Source organism: Theobroma cacao, chromosome 8 (assembly GCF_000208745.1).
Source record: "Theobroma cacao cultivar B97-61/B2 chromosome 8, Criollo_cocoa_genome_V2, whole genome shotgun sequence".
Lineage (NCBI taxonomy): Eukaryota > Viridiplantae > Streptophyta > Magnoliopsida > Malvales > Malvaceae > Theobroma > Theobroma cacao.
The window spans coordinates 2,708,345-2,725,834 of record NC_030857.1 but is presented as its reverse complement, the minus strand read 5'-3'; the positions used below and the strand labels follow the sequence as shown (position 1 = coordinate 2,725,834).

At 33.7% G+C, this 17,490-nt stretch overlaps 1 protein-coding gene across 1 annotated transcript; it reads left to right on the top strand.

Annotated features, from left to right (window-relative positions):
- On the top strand, positions 446 to 16,511 carry LOC18591708 (Niemann-Pick C1 protein). The gene is made up of 39 exons (XM_007017977.2): positions 446 to 818; positions 1,347 to 1,399; positions 1,681 to 1,780; positions 2,046 to 2,153; positions 2,650 to 2,766; positions 3,252 to 3,402; positions 3,486 to 3,730; positions 3,857 to 4,039; positions 4,660 to 4,736; positions 4,816 to 4,933; positions 5,327 to 5,410; positions 5,957 to 6,052; positions 6,160 to 6,261; positions 6,681 to 6,746; positions 6,977 to 7,072; positions 7,149 to 7,256; positions 7,373 to 7,486; positions 7,693 to 7,776; positions 8,661 to 8,789; positions 8,973 to 9,171; positions 9,272 to 9,415; positions 9,602 to 9,645; positions 9,778 to 9,861; positions 9,952 to 10,020; positions 10,115 to 10,191; positions 11,150 to 11,219; positions 12,057 to 12,206; positions 12,846 to 12,911; positions 13,028 to 13,172; positions 13,293 to 13,357; positions 13,462 to 13,527; positions 13,824 to 13,917; positions 14,468 to 14,504; positions 14,636 to 14,693; positions 14,802 to 14,912; positions 15,162 to 15,229; positions 15,360 to 15,426; positions 15,512 to 15,580; positions 15,956 to 16,511. Exons 1-39 carry the CDS (start codon positions 753 to 755, stop codon positions 16,040 to 16,042), a joined length of 3,867 nt encoding a protein of 1,288 aa, XP_007018039.2. The 5' UTR covers positions 446 to 752; the 3' UTR covers positions 16,043 to 16,511.

The following is a 17,490-nucleotide window of genomic DNA, read 5'->3' as shown; positions in this document are numbered from 1 at the left end:
AATTTTACTTTTAAAATGATTATATTGCTATTTTTTAAATAAATTTATTAATTTTTTAATTAAGGATATTTTGATAGTTTTATTAGATAAAAATTATTGTATTTTTCAATTAATTTTTTATGGATAAGTTTTATTTTCCAAATGGACTATATGATTTATAATAAAATTATCAAAACACTTTTAAATATAAACAAATAAACTAATTTTTAAATTAAAAATATTTTGATAAATTTATTGTATAAAATTAAATAATTTTTTTTAAGTAGAACTTATTCGTAAAATTTAATTAAAAAATTGAATGAGAAAATTAAAATGATAAAAAAATACAGGGAGAATTTAGTCTATATAAACTTTCAACGAGAAAAATTGATTTTTTTCTGTATTAAGGAACCACCCGACAAATTCCTAAGCATGAAGCCAACCGAAAGTGAGGGTGTTGTCGTAAATACGATGAATGCGTCTCCCTAAGCGTCCCTGGGTTTAGTTGCTTTTCCTTTTTCCATTTTTGTTGTTTGAGAAGGGAATATAATTGCCCTTGAAAAGCGTAAAGCAGGCAGTGTCAAGAGGATCTGAACTCACTGCTCAGTAACTATAAATAGAGTTTTTATTTTTTGACTCTCCCTCACGCACTCATCACTATATACAAAAGCGTAACGGCTTCAGGGGCTCAGCCTCAGGCCTTCAGCTTTAGATTTTAGGCTTTCCTCTCTCGAACTCCCCCTCAAAGCTGCAGAGCTTTTTGGCAAGTAGAAATGGACGTCTCTCGCCGAAGAATGGGGCTTCCTTTACTGTTTCTTTCATCCATTTCTTTGTTTCAGGCAGGCGGCTCCGTCGCTTTTGTCCTCTGCTCCCGCTCTTTTTTTTCTTTTTCTTTCTTTCTTTTTATCTGCACTTCCTTCTGACTTGTTTAGGCGTTCGATTTCTCCTTTTGATTTTAAAAGAAAATACATGTCGCTTTCTTTCTTTTCTCGACGCTTGAATTCTGGGAGAACAACAAAAGAGAGAAACAAATCCTGGGTTTCATTCTTCTTGTTTTGGTCAAAAACTTGTCATGCTTCACTTGACGAAGTTTTTTTTTTTTCCCATTTTGAAAAATTAAAACAAACCCAAGCTAGAAAATGTAGAATACAAGTTATATTTTGCCTCTGCTTCTTATAATCAAAATGAAACTTGAAGGATTTTGCATTTTTTTGGGTCATAATCTTTCATAAGAAAAGAAAAAAAAGATCACAATTAATGTGCATATTTTAATTGTTCATAGCCATGGACGTCATGTACAGTGTCATCGTTTGAGATTATAGTTCTTGTTAATTTCAGCTGACTTTTGCAGTTTTCTTTGTACGCAGGTTTTATTTATTGTGCCAGTGGTGGTTGCACAAACGACAAATAATGAACTGAGGTAAGACTTTTGTCGATGCTTATCTGCTTTTCCGCAGAATACAAATATAATAAATTTCAATGCAACTCAATTTATTGTTTTGATGGGTCATTTACCGCTAATCGGGTACGTTTCCATCATTTATTACTGTGAATTGTACTTTTTTTCTTGTGGACATTAATAGCGCCAAGTTCAGCGGTTGAATTTGCTCTTTCTGCCTATACCTACATGATAACTAATGAGATATGTTTACTTTCTTAATCTTGTTTAAAAAATTAAACATTTTTTTTTGTTATGTTTAGGCAGAGACATTCTGAAGGATATTGTGCAATGTATGATATTTGTGGAAATCGAAGTGATGGAAAAGTGTTGAACTGTCCTTATGGTTCTCCAGCTGTAAAGGTAGTATTGCTCTTAACTGTTTCACGTAAATTTTGTACTAATTATGGTTAATAATAATTATATCCAGCAGTGACTGTCATATGGTATGAATCATATATCCAGAACTTTTTCTCTCTTTTTATTTTAAGAATTTTAAAATTATTTGCTGCTTTCTTCTGCTGTTCATCGTATTTCATGGTGTAATTTTGAATTTGAAGTATTTGAAGAATCTGTTTTAAATTATATCTGTTTTTATCTGACGTCTACATCTTTTTATGCTTCTCAGCCAGATGAGTTACTTTCATCAAAGATTCAAAGTTTGTGCCCGACAATTACGGAAAATGTTTGTTGTACAGAAGCTCAATTTGATACACTACGGACACAAGTCCAGCAAGTAAGCATTGTAGCTGACCTCTACTATTGGTATGCTGACTTGTGTTGTGAGACATTTATTTCTTAGGGTGAGGTTGAATGATTACTGCTTTTCTTATGCTAGGTGTGGCATTTGATATCATTATATTGTTATTTGGCATAGTTACTTTTTTTCTTCATATCTCATAATTGATTTTATGACTGTGTATGTCGTTTTAGTTTGATCAGAAGCATATAATTGTTACTTACCTAGGAAGTTTTATAACTTTTTTAGACAATGAATGGTCTCTGTTGTATAATATGCTTGTCAATGTCATGCTTTGATACTTCCTTTGAAATATTTTGTTTGTTTTTCCCTGTTCTCTTTTATGCAATGAGCCAACTGGTCACTTATTTTGCTGTTTTCATTTGAACATTGGGCCTATTCTGTTGGCTCTGATCAGTTGGTGCTACTTGATTGATGCTCCTTAATTTTATCTTTTCCTAATATGGTTTATTTTTATGTGTACATTGTGCAGGCAATTCCTTTCCTTGTAGGCTGTCCAGCATGCTTGAGAAACTTTTTAAATCTGTTCTGTGAGCTTTCCTGCTCTCCAAACCAAAGTTTGTTCATCAATGTGACTTCTGTATCCAAGGTCAGGAATCCTGACTAATCCTCTACAGTCATGTTCTAAGAGAATTTTATATCTTGTCATATGATTGTGGATTTGTGTCTGCCTTCTAAAAACTGAGAAATTCTATTGGTTGATATTTGGAAAGGAAGAATCTATCTTTTTGTTGTTTTTCCCTTTTATTTTGATTTGCAAGAAGAATGAATGTATCCCTTTTAAAATTTGAGGGTTGATCTGCAACATTGGGTTAGGATATAGCTTAGGGTTTGTGATATTCTTCTTATGCATTGGAAGTTATATGCATGCAATACATTGCCTTGTATATCAGAACTAGCTCTTTCATCGTATTCTCATTTCAAATAATATCGTGATAGATGTGAAATTGAATTCACTATAGTCAGTGCTCAATATCTTAAGCTTGAAACAGGTGGTCCTGCACTTATTATAGGAGATATAGTTATTTATATCAAAGAAAATAAATTGCTTAAGATATTTAATTCCTTTTGCAGGTTAAAAACAACTTGACTGTGGATGGAATTGACTTTTACATAACTGATGCATTTGGTGAGGGGTTGTATGAATCATGCAAGGATGTCAAGTTTGGTACTATGAATATGCGTGCTCTGGAATTAATTGGTTCTGGTGCTAAAAATTTTAAAGGTGAATTGATAATTCTAAGTTTGCATTATATGATTGGTGTGCGCATGTCTCAATCTCATCGTGTGCCTGATTTGTTCTGGCAGAGTGGTTTGCTTTTATTGGTAAGCAAGCAGAACCTGACCTGCCAGGTTCACCATATGCCATTCAGTTCCAGCCAACTGCTCCTGAATCGCTTGGGATGAGACCTATGAATGTATCTACTTATTCATGTGGAGATGTTTCACTAGGCTGTTCTTGTGGTGATTGCCCTTCATCTCCTGTCTGCTCTAATACAGCTCCACCTCCTCATGAAGGGGATAAATGTTCAGTTCGAATTGGATCTCTGAAGGTTAGGGATTTGTTTTGCTTTGTTTCAGTTTTAGCTGTTTTAAGGCATACCAAAGCGCAGTTGGTTTTCTAATTTGAGCTACAATACAGTTTTTGCTAATTTAGTTTCAATGTTGAAAATCTACAGGCCAAATGTGTCGACTTAGCTTTAGCAATCCTCTATGTTGTATTGGTTTCTATGTTTTTTGGATGGGGCTTGTTTCATCGGACAAGAAAAAGAAGGTCTTTTCGAATGAAACCATTTTTGAATACAGCAGATGGTGGTGAATCTTCTGTAAATATGCAAAAAGCTGAGAACCTCCCTATGCAGGTGCATACCAATTTGCCATCCCTGTCTAGTACTTAAATTTGTGTGTATGTATGCGTGCATTCTATGCACAAAAAATAAATTTCACCTTAACCTAACTATTCAATTTTAGAGGTGAAGCTTGCTTGTGTTAATCTAACCTTCAACTTTAGAGTTGAAGCTTGATTCTGTTTATTTGAGCAGAGCTGTGCCTTTGTGAGTTAAATGACTCCAATCAAATATCTTCACCTTTGGATTAGTTCAGCACTTCTCATGTATTAAACAGTTTTGCTTTCACAAAATAATTCTTTAAGTTTTTCTAGTTTTCCAGTCGAAACTAAGATGCATATATGAAGAAATAGTACGTTATCTAGTCATACGTGCTGCCAGTTTTGGCATGTCATCTCATAGTTAAATTAACTGACCTTCAATTTCGTACTTGATCTTCTTGGTTATACTATTGTCTTCATGTCTGGCTTTGAAGAGCCTTACAAAATTTTTTCTTATTCCACAATATATTTCTTTTGGATTATTTTCACTTTGGTTTTTTTCATTATCTTCTACTTGTTATAAGTGTAGTTATATAATTTTTCTACTAAGTAATTTGTCACATGATTTTCTTTATGCTTCATGGTTTGTATCAGAGGCTAGACGATGCTAATCAAAATAGCAGTGGGGTTCAACTTTCTATTGTGCAAGGATACATGTCAAACTTTTACAGGTTAACTGTCCATGTCTTTAAGGCTTACATCACTTGAACGCAAAGGTCTCTGATTTTGTGCTAACATACTTATGATCAGGAAGTATGGACGATGGGTTGCTAGAAATCCGACCCTTGTATTGAGTTTGTCAGTGGGAATGGTTCTTCTACTTTGCTTGGGTCTAATCCATTTCAAGGTGGAAACACGACCAGAGAAGGTATCATTTGATTGCTACATAGCTAGATGTATCTTATATAAACTGAACCTATCCATACTTATCATTGCTCATTGTTGTGAACTATTAAGGTATATGATGCTTTGTTCTGTCTGCTTGTCTTCATTTCCTTATAGCATGATGTATGGCAAAACTTATCATAATGGTTATGCCATAAAATTGAGCAGAACATAACTTTGTATGATTGGATGTTTAAAATTCAGATCATGTCCTATAGTTAATGTTATCAAGGACACCAATAAGCTTTGCTTGCCCACTTGATGTTCATTGTTATCTGTCAAGCATTTTGAGATCAGAGCATTGAATTTGATGTTCATAACTGCATGCTCCTTTTTGTTCGTTTTTTGTTTATCTAAATATCTGTTACAATGTCAGCTATGGGTAGGACCTGGGAGTAAAGCTGCAGAAGAGAAACGGTTTTTTGACAGCCACTTAGCTCCTTTTTACAGAATTGAGCAGGTTTGCCCTATCGTATTATATTTTTTCCTTATTTGTCAGTTTATGTGGTTCCCTTCTTGTTGACTGATTGTTATGAGGGAGAATGGGATAGAATGATTTTGAGGTCCGCTCAGTAAACTTTTCTCGTTATATGGCATACCATTTTGTGATTCAAATTGTTTATTTTTGTTATTTTACATGCTTTTTTGGAGTAAAATGTTCCAGCTAAGTTTTTTTGGGAGTGTGTTCTTGTTTCCCTAAGGGTTCTACCATCAGTTAAAAGCATAATTTCCATATTTAATAGCACTCTTTCTAACATTTATTTATCTTCTCCAATCTCCTTTTCCCTGTGTATTCAAATGAAATTAGGTTTATGTAACTCTCTTCCTCATAGCATCATTTTCTCCTTTCTGTTTTTTCTTTATTCTAGAATTCAAGAATGAGTTATTATGTATGAACCAGTGGTTTTAATTCATCTCCATTAGGTTGAGCAAAGAATTTGATTTTGTAGTTTTACGTGTCTTATTATATTACTTCGGTATTACTAATGTTACGTTTGTCCTTCAGCTAATATTAGCAACAATTCCAGATGCCTTGCATGATAAATCACCCAGCATTGTGACAGAGGAAAATATTAAGTTATTATTTGAAATTCAAAAGAAGGTATTGATTCTGCTTTGGTTTATCAGGTTGGCTTATGATATATTTGTATTTTTATAGTACCTTCTCTTTGAAAGGTCTTACTTAAACAATTTTAGTTTACTTAACAGATTGATGCAATCCGGGCAAATTATTCTGGCTCAATGATAACTTTGACAGATATTTGCATGAAGCCAATGGGGCAGGATTGTGCTACACAGAGTGTTATGCAGGTAGCTTGCTTGGCTGGCCTCTGCAATTGACTGAGGCATATAGTTTTCCAATTGAAATATAAAAGTGTGGAAGTAGAACTGGAATTGTTTATCTTCATGGACCTCTGAATATCAACCAAAAATCTATGTGCCTCATAATTATTCATATAGACAATTAATGATTTTTATATGCATATTTAAGTATTAAAAACGTTTCTGATATGAATATCTTAATTTTTTGTTACTATTATGATAATCCATGCTTCTTTTGTTATTTTTGACATCTCTCTGTTATTGATAATTATATCTGTTATTTTCATTGTGTTTTATTTTTCACGACTAAGTAACTCATCGATGAATGGCTAGAGCACCTTACACATTTTTTCCTATCTAATCCTTTTTTTTCTTCTTTTTTAATTTTATTATGTTTCTGTTGATAGTATTTCAAAATGGATCCGAGTTACAATGCTGATGATCGACTGGAACATGTGAAGTATTGTTTTCAGGTATATTCTAATCCCTCCATGTTCATGTGGTTTAAAGGTAATTAAATTCTTTAGAATTCTACTTTATTGATCTGCGTCTATTATAAGTATAGTTGTTATAAATCTTGATGAGAAGAATTTGAATATTAATTCTTTTCTTTTTTGTCTCACATTTCTTCCTCTCTTTCACTCTCAATCTTTTTGTTGCCTGAATTGACCTTTTAATGTTTACATCCTGTGTATTTTCTCAGCATTATACCTCTGCAGAATCGTGTATGAGTGCTTTTAAAGCCCCACTAGATCCAAGCACTATATTGGGAGGTTTCTCTGGGACCAATTATACTGAGGTAATTTTACTTTTCTAAGCTGCCAATCCAGTCAGATCATTGCATGTAGTAACCTAAAATGGTATTTATTATACAGGCTTCTGCATTTATAATAACTTACCCAGTAAACAATGCTATTGACAAAGAAGGGAATGAAACTGAAAAGGCAGTGGCTTGGGAGAAGGCCTTTATTCGATTAGCAAAGGTTTGGTATTTGTACCTGCATCATATCAATGATTGTTTATTGTCTTGTGATTGTACTTGTCTTGGCATTTCTCTCATATAAGGGAGTTTAATATGCAATCCTATGCCATGGAACAGGATGAGTTGTTGCCTATGGTTCAATCTAAAAATTTGACATTTTCTTTTTCGTCGGAAAGCTCCATTGAGGAAGAGTTGAAAAGAGAAAGCACTGCAGATGTAATAACCATATTGGTAAGGTTTTTCTTTGATGGTGTGCACTTGATATTTGAGTCCTGCATCAAGAATCCTAACCTTTGTGACAAATGAAATTTCTAAGAAGCCCAGCCATTGCTTTGTTTTAAAATAAAATTATTATCGTTTAACATTTGAAACTTTTTTTTTTCACTGTAGGTTTACTCACACTGCTTTCTTGTGTCTTCTGCCTTAATTCATTTCAGATAAGCTATCTTGTGATGTTTGCTTACATATCTCTGACTTTGGGTGATACACCTCGATTACCTTCCTTTTACATTACATCGAAGGTAATGATCTCATTCATGATTATTCTTTACAGAAACTATGATTTTTCTTTGGGTGTGTATTCTTGGAACCTCATCTTGTAGCTTAAGCTCTTATGTTGAGGGGTTCTGGACATTTTTGTAACAACTTCTTTGATCAAGTGGTCCAGAGTTCAGATCTGGCTGTTTCTATGCTGTTAAATTTTAAAACTTTTAGAAGAAGGTATGTAATGGCTTGTTCTTTGTCCACACTTTCTACCCTCTGGCTTGTGCCTGATGGGGCATGCTTGTGAAGAAAAACTATTCTTGGACTCTCACATAACATCTTAACCTTTTAGGTTGGCTGATTCTTGACATATTTAACTTCAGAAGTTATAGCAAACAGTCATAAATGCATTTTTACTTTAACAACTTTTGAAGTTTACCTTTAATGATGATTGTTTTTATTAACAGTAGAGGCTTTCCTACTTATGTAGTGGACTAACATCAGAATGGAAAGGACAAAGCAAATGAGATAGAGAGGTTATATATTTAGAAAATCCTAGTTTCCCTCCAACTTATATGAATGAAATTTTTCCTAGACCCCCTGTTATATCTTATTTCCAATTTTCAGAAACTTCTTTCAAACCTTGCTTTTTACCTAAGCAAAAGTGTCGCTATTCCTGCTTTTAGGGGACCATATCTTATAAACATGCTTCACTTGGTTTTGAAAATTTTCAATTCATGCTTTTATCTGATGAATTGAGGTTATGCTTTGATGGAGCAATAAATAAACACACTTATGGTACTTGGACTGCCATGGTTGTGTTAACAAGATCAAGTGCCCTTCCAGGGGTTGGATGAATGTCCGAAACATTTATGTTACTTATCTTCATTCTTTCTGTGTTGTATGATTGATTGAATTCCAGGTATTGCTTGGCCTTGCTGGTGTTCTTCTTGTCATGCTCTCAGTTCTTGGATCAGTAGGATTTTTCAGTGCTATTGGAGTAAAATCTACCTTAATCATAATGGAAGTTATTCCTTTTCTTGTTCTTGCAGTAAGTGCCCTCCTTTAACATATTTTAAATTTCATGTGATGTTTTTGCTAACTTGCGACTATCATATTCTTGACTTGATGTTTAATATTACAATTACACTGAGCATTTTGGTTTGCAAGTATCATCTCTCTGTCATCAAGCTCTGTTGTGGCTCACCATTCTGAAGTCTTTTTCCTGTAATAGGTTGGGGTGGATAATATGTGCATATTGGTGCACGCTGTTAAGCGGCAAGCTTTGGATTTACCTCTAGAAGGAAGAATAAGCAATGCACTTGTGGAAGTTGGACCATCCATAACCCTGGCTAGTCTATCTGAGGTTTTAGCTTTTGCAGTTGGAAGTTTCATTCCTATGCCAGCCTGTCGAGTGTTCTCCATGTTTGCAGGTCTATCCGTTTATCCATTTTGTATTGATATACTGAGAAAAAGGCTTCTTCTTTTATGTTACTTCTGTCATTGACCTAACATTCATGCATTCTTTTGCAGCACTGGCCGTTCTGTTGGACTTCCTTCTCCAGGTCACTGCTTTTGTTTCTCTGATAGTTTTCGACTTTTTGCGAGCTGATAGTAGAAGAATTGATTGTTTTCCGTGTATAAAAGTATCTTCGACATATGCTGAATCTGAGAAAGGTATAATTGGTGGAGTAGTATGATTGATGAACCATCTATTATAAACTTTTAAATTCATAATCTTGATTCATTGTACCAATCGAGTTAGAACTAATTTTCATAGTCATTTAATACTTTGAAACCTCTTTCTCATTTATTTGTAAAGCTGTCATGAAGTCTTACTAAGAATTTCTTTTGGAAGTTTAGGCATTGGTGGGAGAAAACCTGGACTGTTGGCTCGATATATGAAGGTAATTGTTTTTACTTTCTTTAGTATTTAAGTCATTTGTATTTGCTAACTCTTAACAAGGTGATTTGTACTTTTTTGTAAACAATCTTCATGAGTTTTGCTTTTTTTTTTCTTTTTTTTTTTTCACTTTTAGGAGGTGCATGCACCCATTCTCAATCTTTGGGGAGTGAAAATCATAGTGGTTTCCGCTTTTGTTGCTTTTGCATTGGCTAGCATTGTAAGTTGCTTTAGCTTTGTTTAGTTGATCTATTTGATCTGTTTTTGCCTATCTCTTGAAGTAAACTTCTTATGCTTGCAAATTTGTTAGGCATTGTCCACTCGAATTGAGCCTGGTTTGGAACAAAAGATTGTTCTTCCCCAAGACTCGTATCTTCAGGTTCAATTTTTTGTTTCACTTTTTCTAAATGGAGAATTGAATTGTTTGATATCCTCTTTTATCAGTGTGTCATTGTTGCATAGTTTTCCTGCAGGGCTATTTCAATAATGTTTCAGACTATCTCAGAATTGGACCGCCACTGTATTTTGTTGTGAAGAACTATAATTATAGGTATTTCCATGTTATTTCCACTTTCCTTTTGATATGGTGAGTTAGCGTGGAAACACAGGTAGCACTTGAATGACCCTTTATGGTTGATAACCCAATTTCAAATGCAGAAACTTAAACTCAAGTTGAGAGAAGAAATCTGTAATGTTATTTGATGATTTAAAAAACTAAGTTTAATGGTTCTATTTATAGCATTATGGGCCCAAGTCTTACCAAAACTTTACTTTAGATTGTCTAATACAACTAGAGTAGTAAACAAGAGATTTAAATAAAATAAATGTTCTATTCCTAATTAGAACATGACTATCTTAAAGTCCTAGTACAAGTAAATTAAATAAAAGAAAATTCTATTATACCTATGATTCCTATGAGGGACTCCTAACTAAACAAGAAAAATAGTAAAGGCTTAAATTACTTGTTAGACTATCTATGTTTTTTTCGTCTTCTGTTTATCACTTGATCGATGCTTGTGTTGGCTTTTTGATTGATACTTAAAAGGACATTTAACTGGTCAAAAGTATGAAGAGATATGCACTTGTGCTTCTTGTATTGGTTGTTGTCATTCTTGTTATGTTGCCAGGGTACATGGTGAGCCATATGCATTCTAGAAGCTTAGATTTATCTTTTCTAAAATGTATCTTGAATGATTTTCAACATCTGAACAAGAAAATGTGCAACGATGTAATATGAGATTGAGTTATTTTCTTCTGATCTAAAAAAGAAGCTATAATAGGTAGCTTGACATTCTATCAGAACTCCACGTATAATTATCTTTTAAGTATTTTACATAACAATAGGTATTATTATGTGTTATCATTTAAGAAGGAAAAACTTGCTTTCCAAGAAGTATGTGAAGCTTTTTTGGTCAGTCGGAAAAGAAAGATGGAGTTATTCAAGTTTTTATCTTAATTGATTTTGTTGATAAAGATGCTTTTCATGCGGATTTTTTTCTATCTCTCAGTTCTGAATCAATAGATACGAATCAGCTGTGCTCCATAAGCCAATGTAATTCAGACTCTCTTTTGAATGAGGTAAATTTTTTTTTTTTTTTTTGTAAACTCAGTATCCATTCATGATATTAGATTTTTCTTAATGAATTTTGCTCTTCTGTTCAGTTTGAAGCATGGTTGCATTTTTAAGTTTGATTTTGGTGTTTCTACTGGTTTTTAGCCTGTTCTGTCTACTTAATCAGATCTATTTCTCTTTCGTTTTACCTCTATGGCTTGTTATTTTCATATTCCCTCTCCTTTGAACTGATCTTTTATAAGTAGATAAAAAAACTATAGGTCTTATTGGCATCTAGTGATCAATGCGTTTAAGATGAATGAATGCTATGTGGCTTTATCCAGTGTATAGATCTCCTATATAAACACCAGTAACTTCTTTTGATATGATTATGGCACTATTGGTTAAAACCTACATGTATGTTTTATGCTAAGTTATGCTTCTATCTAGCGGTTGCAGAACATGTGGGAGGAAAAGCTCAGTGATGTGCAAGATCTTTTGATGTCATAATTAGCTCAATATATTAGTGTGCTTAGAGATTAGTGTGTTCATCAAAATGGCTGTCAATTGCATCGGCAAAGTCTTTGGACCAAGATGAGTAAATAACCTGAGCATGCTTTTGTCGAAAAAGTCCTTTAAATCCACAATTTGTCAGTTTCATAAAATGCACATTCATACATGCAAGCCTTTCATTGAGGATAAAGTCAGAAGGATTTTTCTTATTAGTGAACTTAAGTCCCCTTTCTGTTCTGAACTGCTTCAATATTAGATCAACAAATCTATGCCTCTTGCTACTTCTTACCCTCAGTTGTTGCTATTTGGAGTTCATTTAATATGACCGTTTAATCTTGTTGCCTCTGTAGATAGCAAGAGCATCCTTGACACCAGAATCAAGCTATATTGCTAAGCCAGCTGCTTCATGGCTTGATGACTTTCTTGTATGGATATCTCCAGAAGCATTTGGTTGCTGTCGAAAGTTTACTAATGGGACTTATTGCCCCCCTGATGATCAGGTTATGATCTTTTTATTCTTGGTATTTATTGTTAGACTTCAATAATGCCTGATAATATGCCAAAGATCTCATTTCCAACTTGGATTGCATTGCAAATCAAGTTAGATTATGGGTTATTTCAGTCCCAACTGGAATATGCTATTATACTATTCGAGTCTGTTTAATGAAGCAACTTTTTATAATAAAAAAAAAAAGATCTCATTTCCAACAATAAGTTATCCCCTCCTAATTGTGGTTTTTAATAGCTATGGGCTTACTTCATCTGTTGGGCCTCGTTTATATTTTGCTTGTAAAAAAAAAAAAGAAACACTTGAGCCTCAAATTAGAGTTTCTGTAAAAGCAGTATACTGCTATAACTAATTTCAAGACAATGGATCTAATTCCTTCACAGCTTAGCATTTTCTGGTAATGCACCTCCATTGTTGGGTGGAACAAACAGATTTCTTTATTTTCCCTTTTCATACTTAGCTATGCTTAACAGTTGTCATTTGTAGAGAAGATCGCAATGAATTCATTGCCTTGTTTCTCATATTATTCCTGAATATCTCACCTACATTAGCTTGAAGTTTTCCAATATGTTGGTCTATTGGTAAATGTAATGCTATTGGGTTCACTGAAGTTAAATATTTTTTCTTCCAGCCTCCTTGTTGCTCTGCCGGTGACAGTTCTTGTGGCCTGAGTGAAGTCTGCAAAGATTGCACCACGGTAATGTACACCCTTATACAATTGAATTTTCTGCCTGATATTTTGGCACTGCAGTAGTATTTGTCAAATGTGAAGTTAAGCAGTTCTAGCAACTAACAATTAATGGAATGTTTCAGTGCTTCCGTCACTCAGATTTACATAACGATCGCCCATCTACTGCCCAATTTAAGGAGAAACTTCCATGGTTCCTTGATGCTTTGCCCTCTGCAGATTGTTCTAAAGGGGGACATGGTGCTTACACTAGCAGTGTGGAACTGAAAGGTTTGTAAGAATGGATCTTTTATTATAGTTTCCAATTTCGTGTTTTTACGCAGTTTTCACTTGCCTGTTTTACTTTGGGATAGATTCCACAATAATATGTATTTTTATTTTTGTTATCAGGCTATGAAAATGGTGTTATTCGGGCATCATCATTCCGTACCTACCATACACCCCTCAATAAGCAGGTAGAACTACTGCTCGTGTGGTGGCAATTGTTAATTATTTTTTCTTGTCTATCTTATTTTGTATGGCAGCAATTTGCACACTAATTGGTTGTGAATTGTCCTAGATTGATTATGTTAACTCAATGAGAGCTGCTCGAGAATTTGCTTCGAGGGTTTCGGGTTCTTTAAAGGTAAGAAATCAATGTTGATTGCCCGTCTAAATGATTTCGCTCCTATGGAATTTATACTTTAGTAGAAAAACATGATTTTTATGCCTAATTTGGTATCCTTATCTTTCTCTTCTGGTTCATGGCATAAGTTATTAGTCCTTATCTTACAACTTTATGATCCTCATCAATTATCCTACAACAGCATGGCATGAGAACTTGTTGAGCTTTTCATGCAAGCAGTTTTGTGATGGTTGGAGAATTACTGTATGCAAGTGATGTGATAATGTCTGTCTTTAACATGATCTTTTCTGGTGCAGATGGAGATCTTCCCATATTCTGTGTTTTATATGTTCTTTGAGCAATACCTTGATATATGGAGGACTGCACTGATCAACCTTGCGATAGCTATTGGTTAGTAATTTGCAAAAACCTACTCAATAGGTGTCATAATACACATTTTTTCCAGGAAACATTTGTTTTGATTGCTTTTCTGGTACATGTGTAATGTTAAACATTGACCCCTGATAGATCTTGGTGACAACGCTGCTTTCTTAACATATTCCATAATTTTTTTCTTTGTAACTCAAAGTGGCAGTTGGAACATCAATATCTCATCCAGTGCCATTTTGATTTGTTCTAAATTTGCAAGATCCCTCTGAATTGATGTCAATATTTCTGCATCATTTGTTTTTAAACTGAATCAAAAAATTATTACCAATATTAAAAAGTAGCAATCCTGAGTGAGCTCAGATCTGTGATTCATGTCAAAATTTGGGTTCACAGGACATCAGTGATTGAGAGATATCTACTGATGTTATTTAATTCTATTCTGTGATTTTTGTTGTACCCAAATTTGAGATTTGTAGTTGACTTGGTATTTAGCAGCATTTTATTGATGGCTTGTCATTTTTTAGTTATATCTAATTGTCAATCCTATTCTCTTCTATTTGATTGCTACCAGGTGCGGTATTTATTGTTTGTTTAGTTATTACATGCAGGTTAGCTTTCTAATTTTGTCCCTTGATTTAAATTAGTCTTCATTATCCTGTTTTTTTAGAAGTAGATGTGAGGTGATGGGTTCAACTGTTCCAAAATACTAATTACTTGACACTTTTTCCCTCAAATGTAGTTTGTGGAGCTCAGCAATCATTTTGCTGGTGTTGGCAATGATTGTTGTCGATCTCATGGTATTTTATTCTAGGACAGTTACTACAAAACTTCTTTCATTTGAACTAATTTCACGTTGGTGTTCTATTTCCGTATGTTATTCCCTCTTACAAAATTAAACTCTGCAGGGTGTGATGGCAATTCTCGGAATTCAACTGAATGCAGTCTCTGTTGTTAATCTTGTTATGGCAGTGGGCATTGCTGTTGAGTTCTGTGTGCATATAACACATGTTTTTTCAGTTAGTGTCACTCAACTCTTCCTTTGATCTATGTTTTTGGCCTCAGAATTAATTGATGGGGTGTGCATCTCCTCTTCCCCCCCTCCTTCCCTCCTTTTCTGAAGGTGGTCATATGGATTTTTGGACCACCACAACAACACAAATAGTATACACCTATAAATAATTTAGACCATAGTGCTTTGTTGTGTGGACATTTACCATATTCATCAGTGTTTTTGCTGTATTATACGCTTACAAGTTTCTTAGCAGGTAAGCAGTGGAAATAAAGATGAACGGGTAAAGGAGGCTCTGGGTACAATGGGAGCTTCCGTCTTCAGGTTTTTTTGCTTCTCTTATGAGCCCCACCCCACTCCCTTCCCTTTATGTCGTGGTGATAAATGAAAAAAGAAACACCATCTATGAGCATCTATCCTGCTTAACTGTCATTATCTGATGTAATTTTTGCAGTGGAATCACATTGACAAAGCTAGTTGGGGTGCTGGTTCTTTGCTTCTCAAGGACAGAAGTTTTTGTGGTCTCTGTTCGTACACTGACTTGTCAATTATGGAAGCATTAATTTTCCAATAATTTTATATTCAGAGCCCTCTTGTGTTTTGTAGGTCTATTACTTCCAGATGTACCTAGCGTTAGTCCTCCTCGGTTTCTTACATGGACTTGTATTTTTACCGGTAAGTCAAAATAGTGATTCCTTAACTATTCCATTTTCCTTTTTACGGAGGACAATGAAATAATGAAGCAAGCCAAGGACCAGTAAGTTACTACTTTCATCAGAAAAGCACTAACCATCTATGGTGATTCACGAGAATCTTGAATTTAAGATTTTGGTTAGTAATATGCTGCTTTCATATCCACCACCATCAGTCACTTGATATTTATAATTGCAGTATTGATATTGTCTTTGATTTGTTTCACGAACTTGTTCTTATGCTTCTCAACATCTAGTCCTTCCAACACAAGAAACCCTTGCAAGGGAAACACTCAAATTTAATTATGTATACATTGGCGATCTCGTGGCGTTGACATGGCTTTTGTTCTGTTTCCAGGTGGTGTTGAGCATGTTCGGTCCACCTTCGAGATGTGTGCAGGCTGATAAGCAAGACGAGCGGCCTTCAGTTTCATCGCAGCCCTGATAATTCATCACAATACATAACTCTTTTTGTTTCTGCTTCCTGACAGAGAAACCGCATGTACAACCAGAGCAAATCACCCACCAAAATGAAAAAAACGGAAAAACAGACGGCGAAACAGAATAGCTTCCACCCCAACATGTAAAGCTTTATTTAGAGAAAGAAAGGAGGAAAAAGCAAATAGGAAAATCATTTAGCCAGCTGTTGTTGTCAATATTCTAAGGTAGCTGATTCGTCTAGGTTTAATACTTGTGATGGAATGATAGTCGCACTCTTTGAGGACTGTCTGTCTCTAGAGACATGCTCGGGGGATACAAGAATTTGACCCTGTCCTATGTAATCTTCGTTTTCTATTTTCTTTCCGATTTTCTTTGTTTTAATTTAAGATTCACATTGCCAGAATGGTCGGCTATAATCCGTGTGAATAAAGGCAGAAAGACTTTCTAAACAAAATAGATCAATCTTTTATGAATTTATTTTTATTATTCTCACAAGATTATATAGCAATATGTTGAAAGGAAATGCAATTCAAAGAAATATGGTGAAAGGATATGGCAAATCCAAGATTAAACCCTCGAAAAAACAAATTTTAACGTAAATATAAAAAAATTAATGTAAAAAATTATAAAAATAAAATAAGTATTATTAAAATATTAACATAAATATATAAGAACCATTAAACGAATAAAGTAAGGTTAAAAATAATTATAGCGAAAGTAGTTGAAAAATTTTGATATAAATCTATAAGAATTAATATAAAAGTTATAAAGATGAAACAAACATGGTTAAACTATTAACGTAAATATGTGAGATTTAAGATACCAAGTCATAATAATAAATTTAATTGAATTAAATTAGTTAAATATAATGCTCATATTCAAAAGAATAACATTATTATATTCTAGGGTAAAAAATAGAATACAAATAAAATTAAATATCATTTAAAATAAAATAGATAAATTTAAAACTTATTGTTAACATAAAATGGATAAGTTTATAAATTAATTGTGTTGTTTACCTGTTAAACAAATTATTATTATTATTATTTTTAAGTTATATTAATTGACCTTATAGTAAAATTAGCCTTCTTGTGAAATTCGCCCTAGAGTGGGGATTACAAAATCTTCTTGTGATGATGGCGGCATGACATGTAAGTTCATTTTGGCTTAGGCATCACGTCAATATTAGAAGATGACCATTTACATATATTCTATTTAGATTTACTCATATCAAATTAAAACATTTTATTATTTTTTGTGAATGTTGCATAGCATACTCTTTCCCTTCTTTTAAAATTGTTAGAAACTCTTTATTTTTTGTATAATTAATCCATGAAATTCTTATTAATGCATATTATGTGAATATAAAGGTCCAATACAAACTAAATCACAAAGCATATGACTAGGGTAGAATACAAAGAATCGAATTAATATATAAAATACTTTCAATAC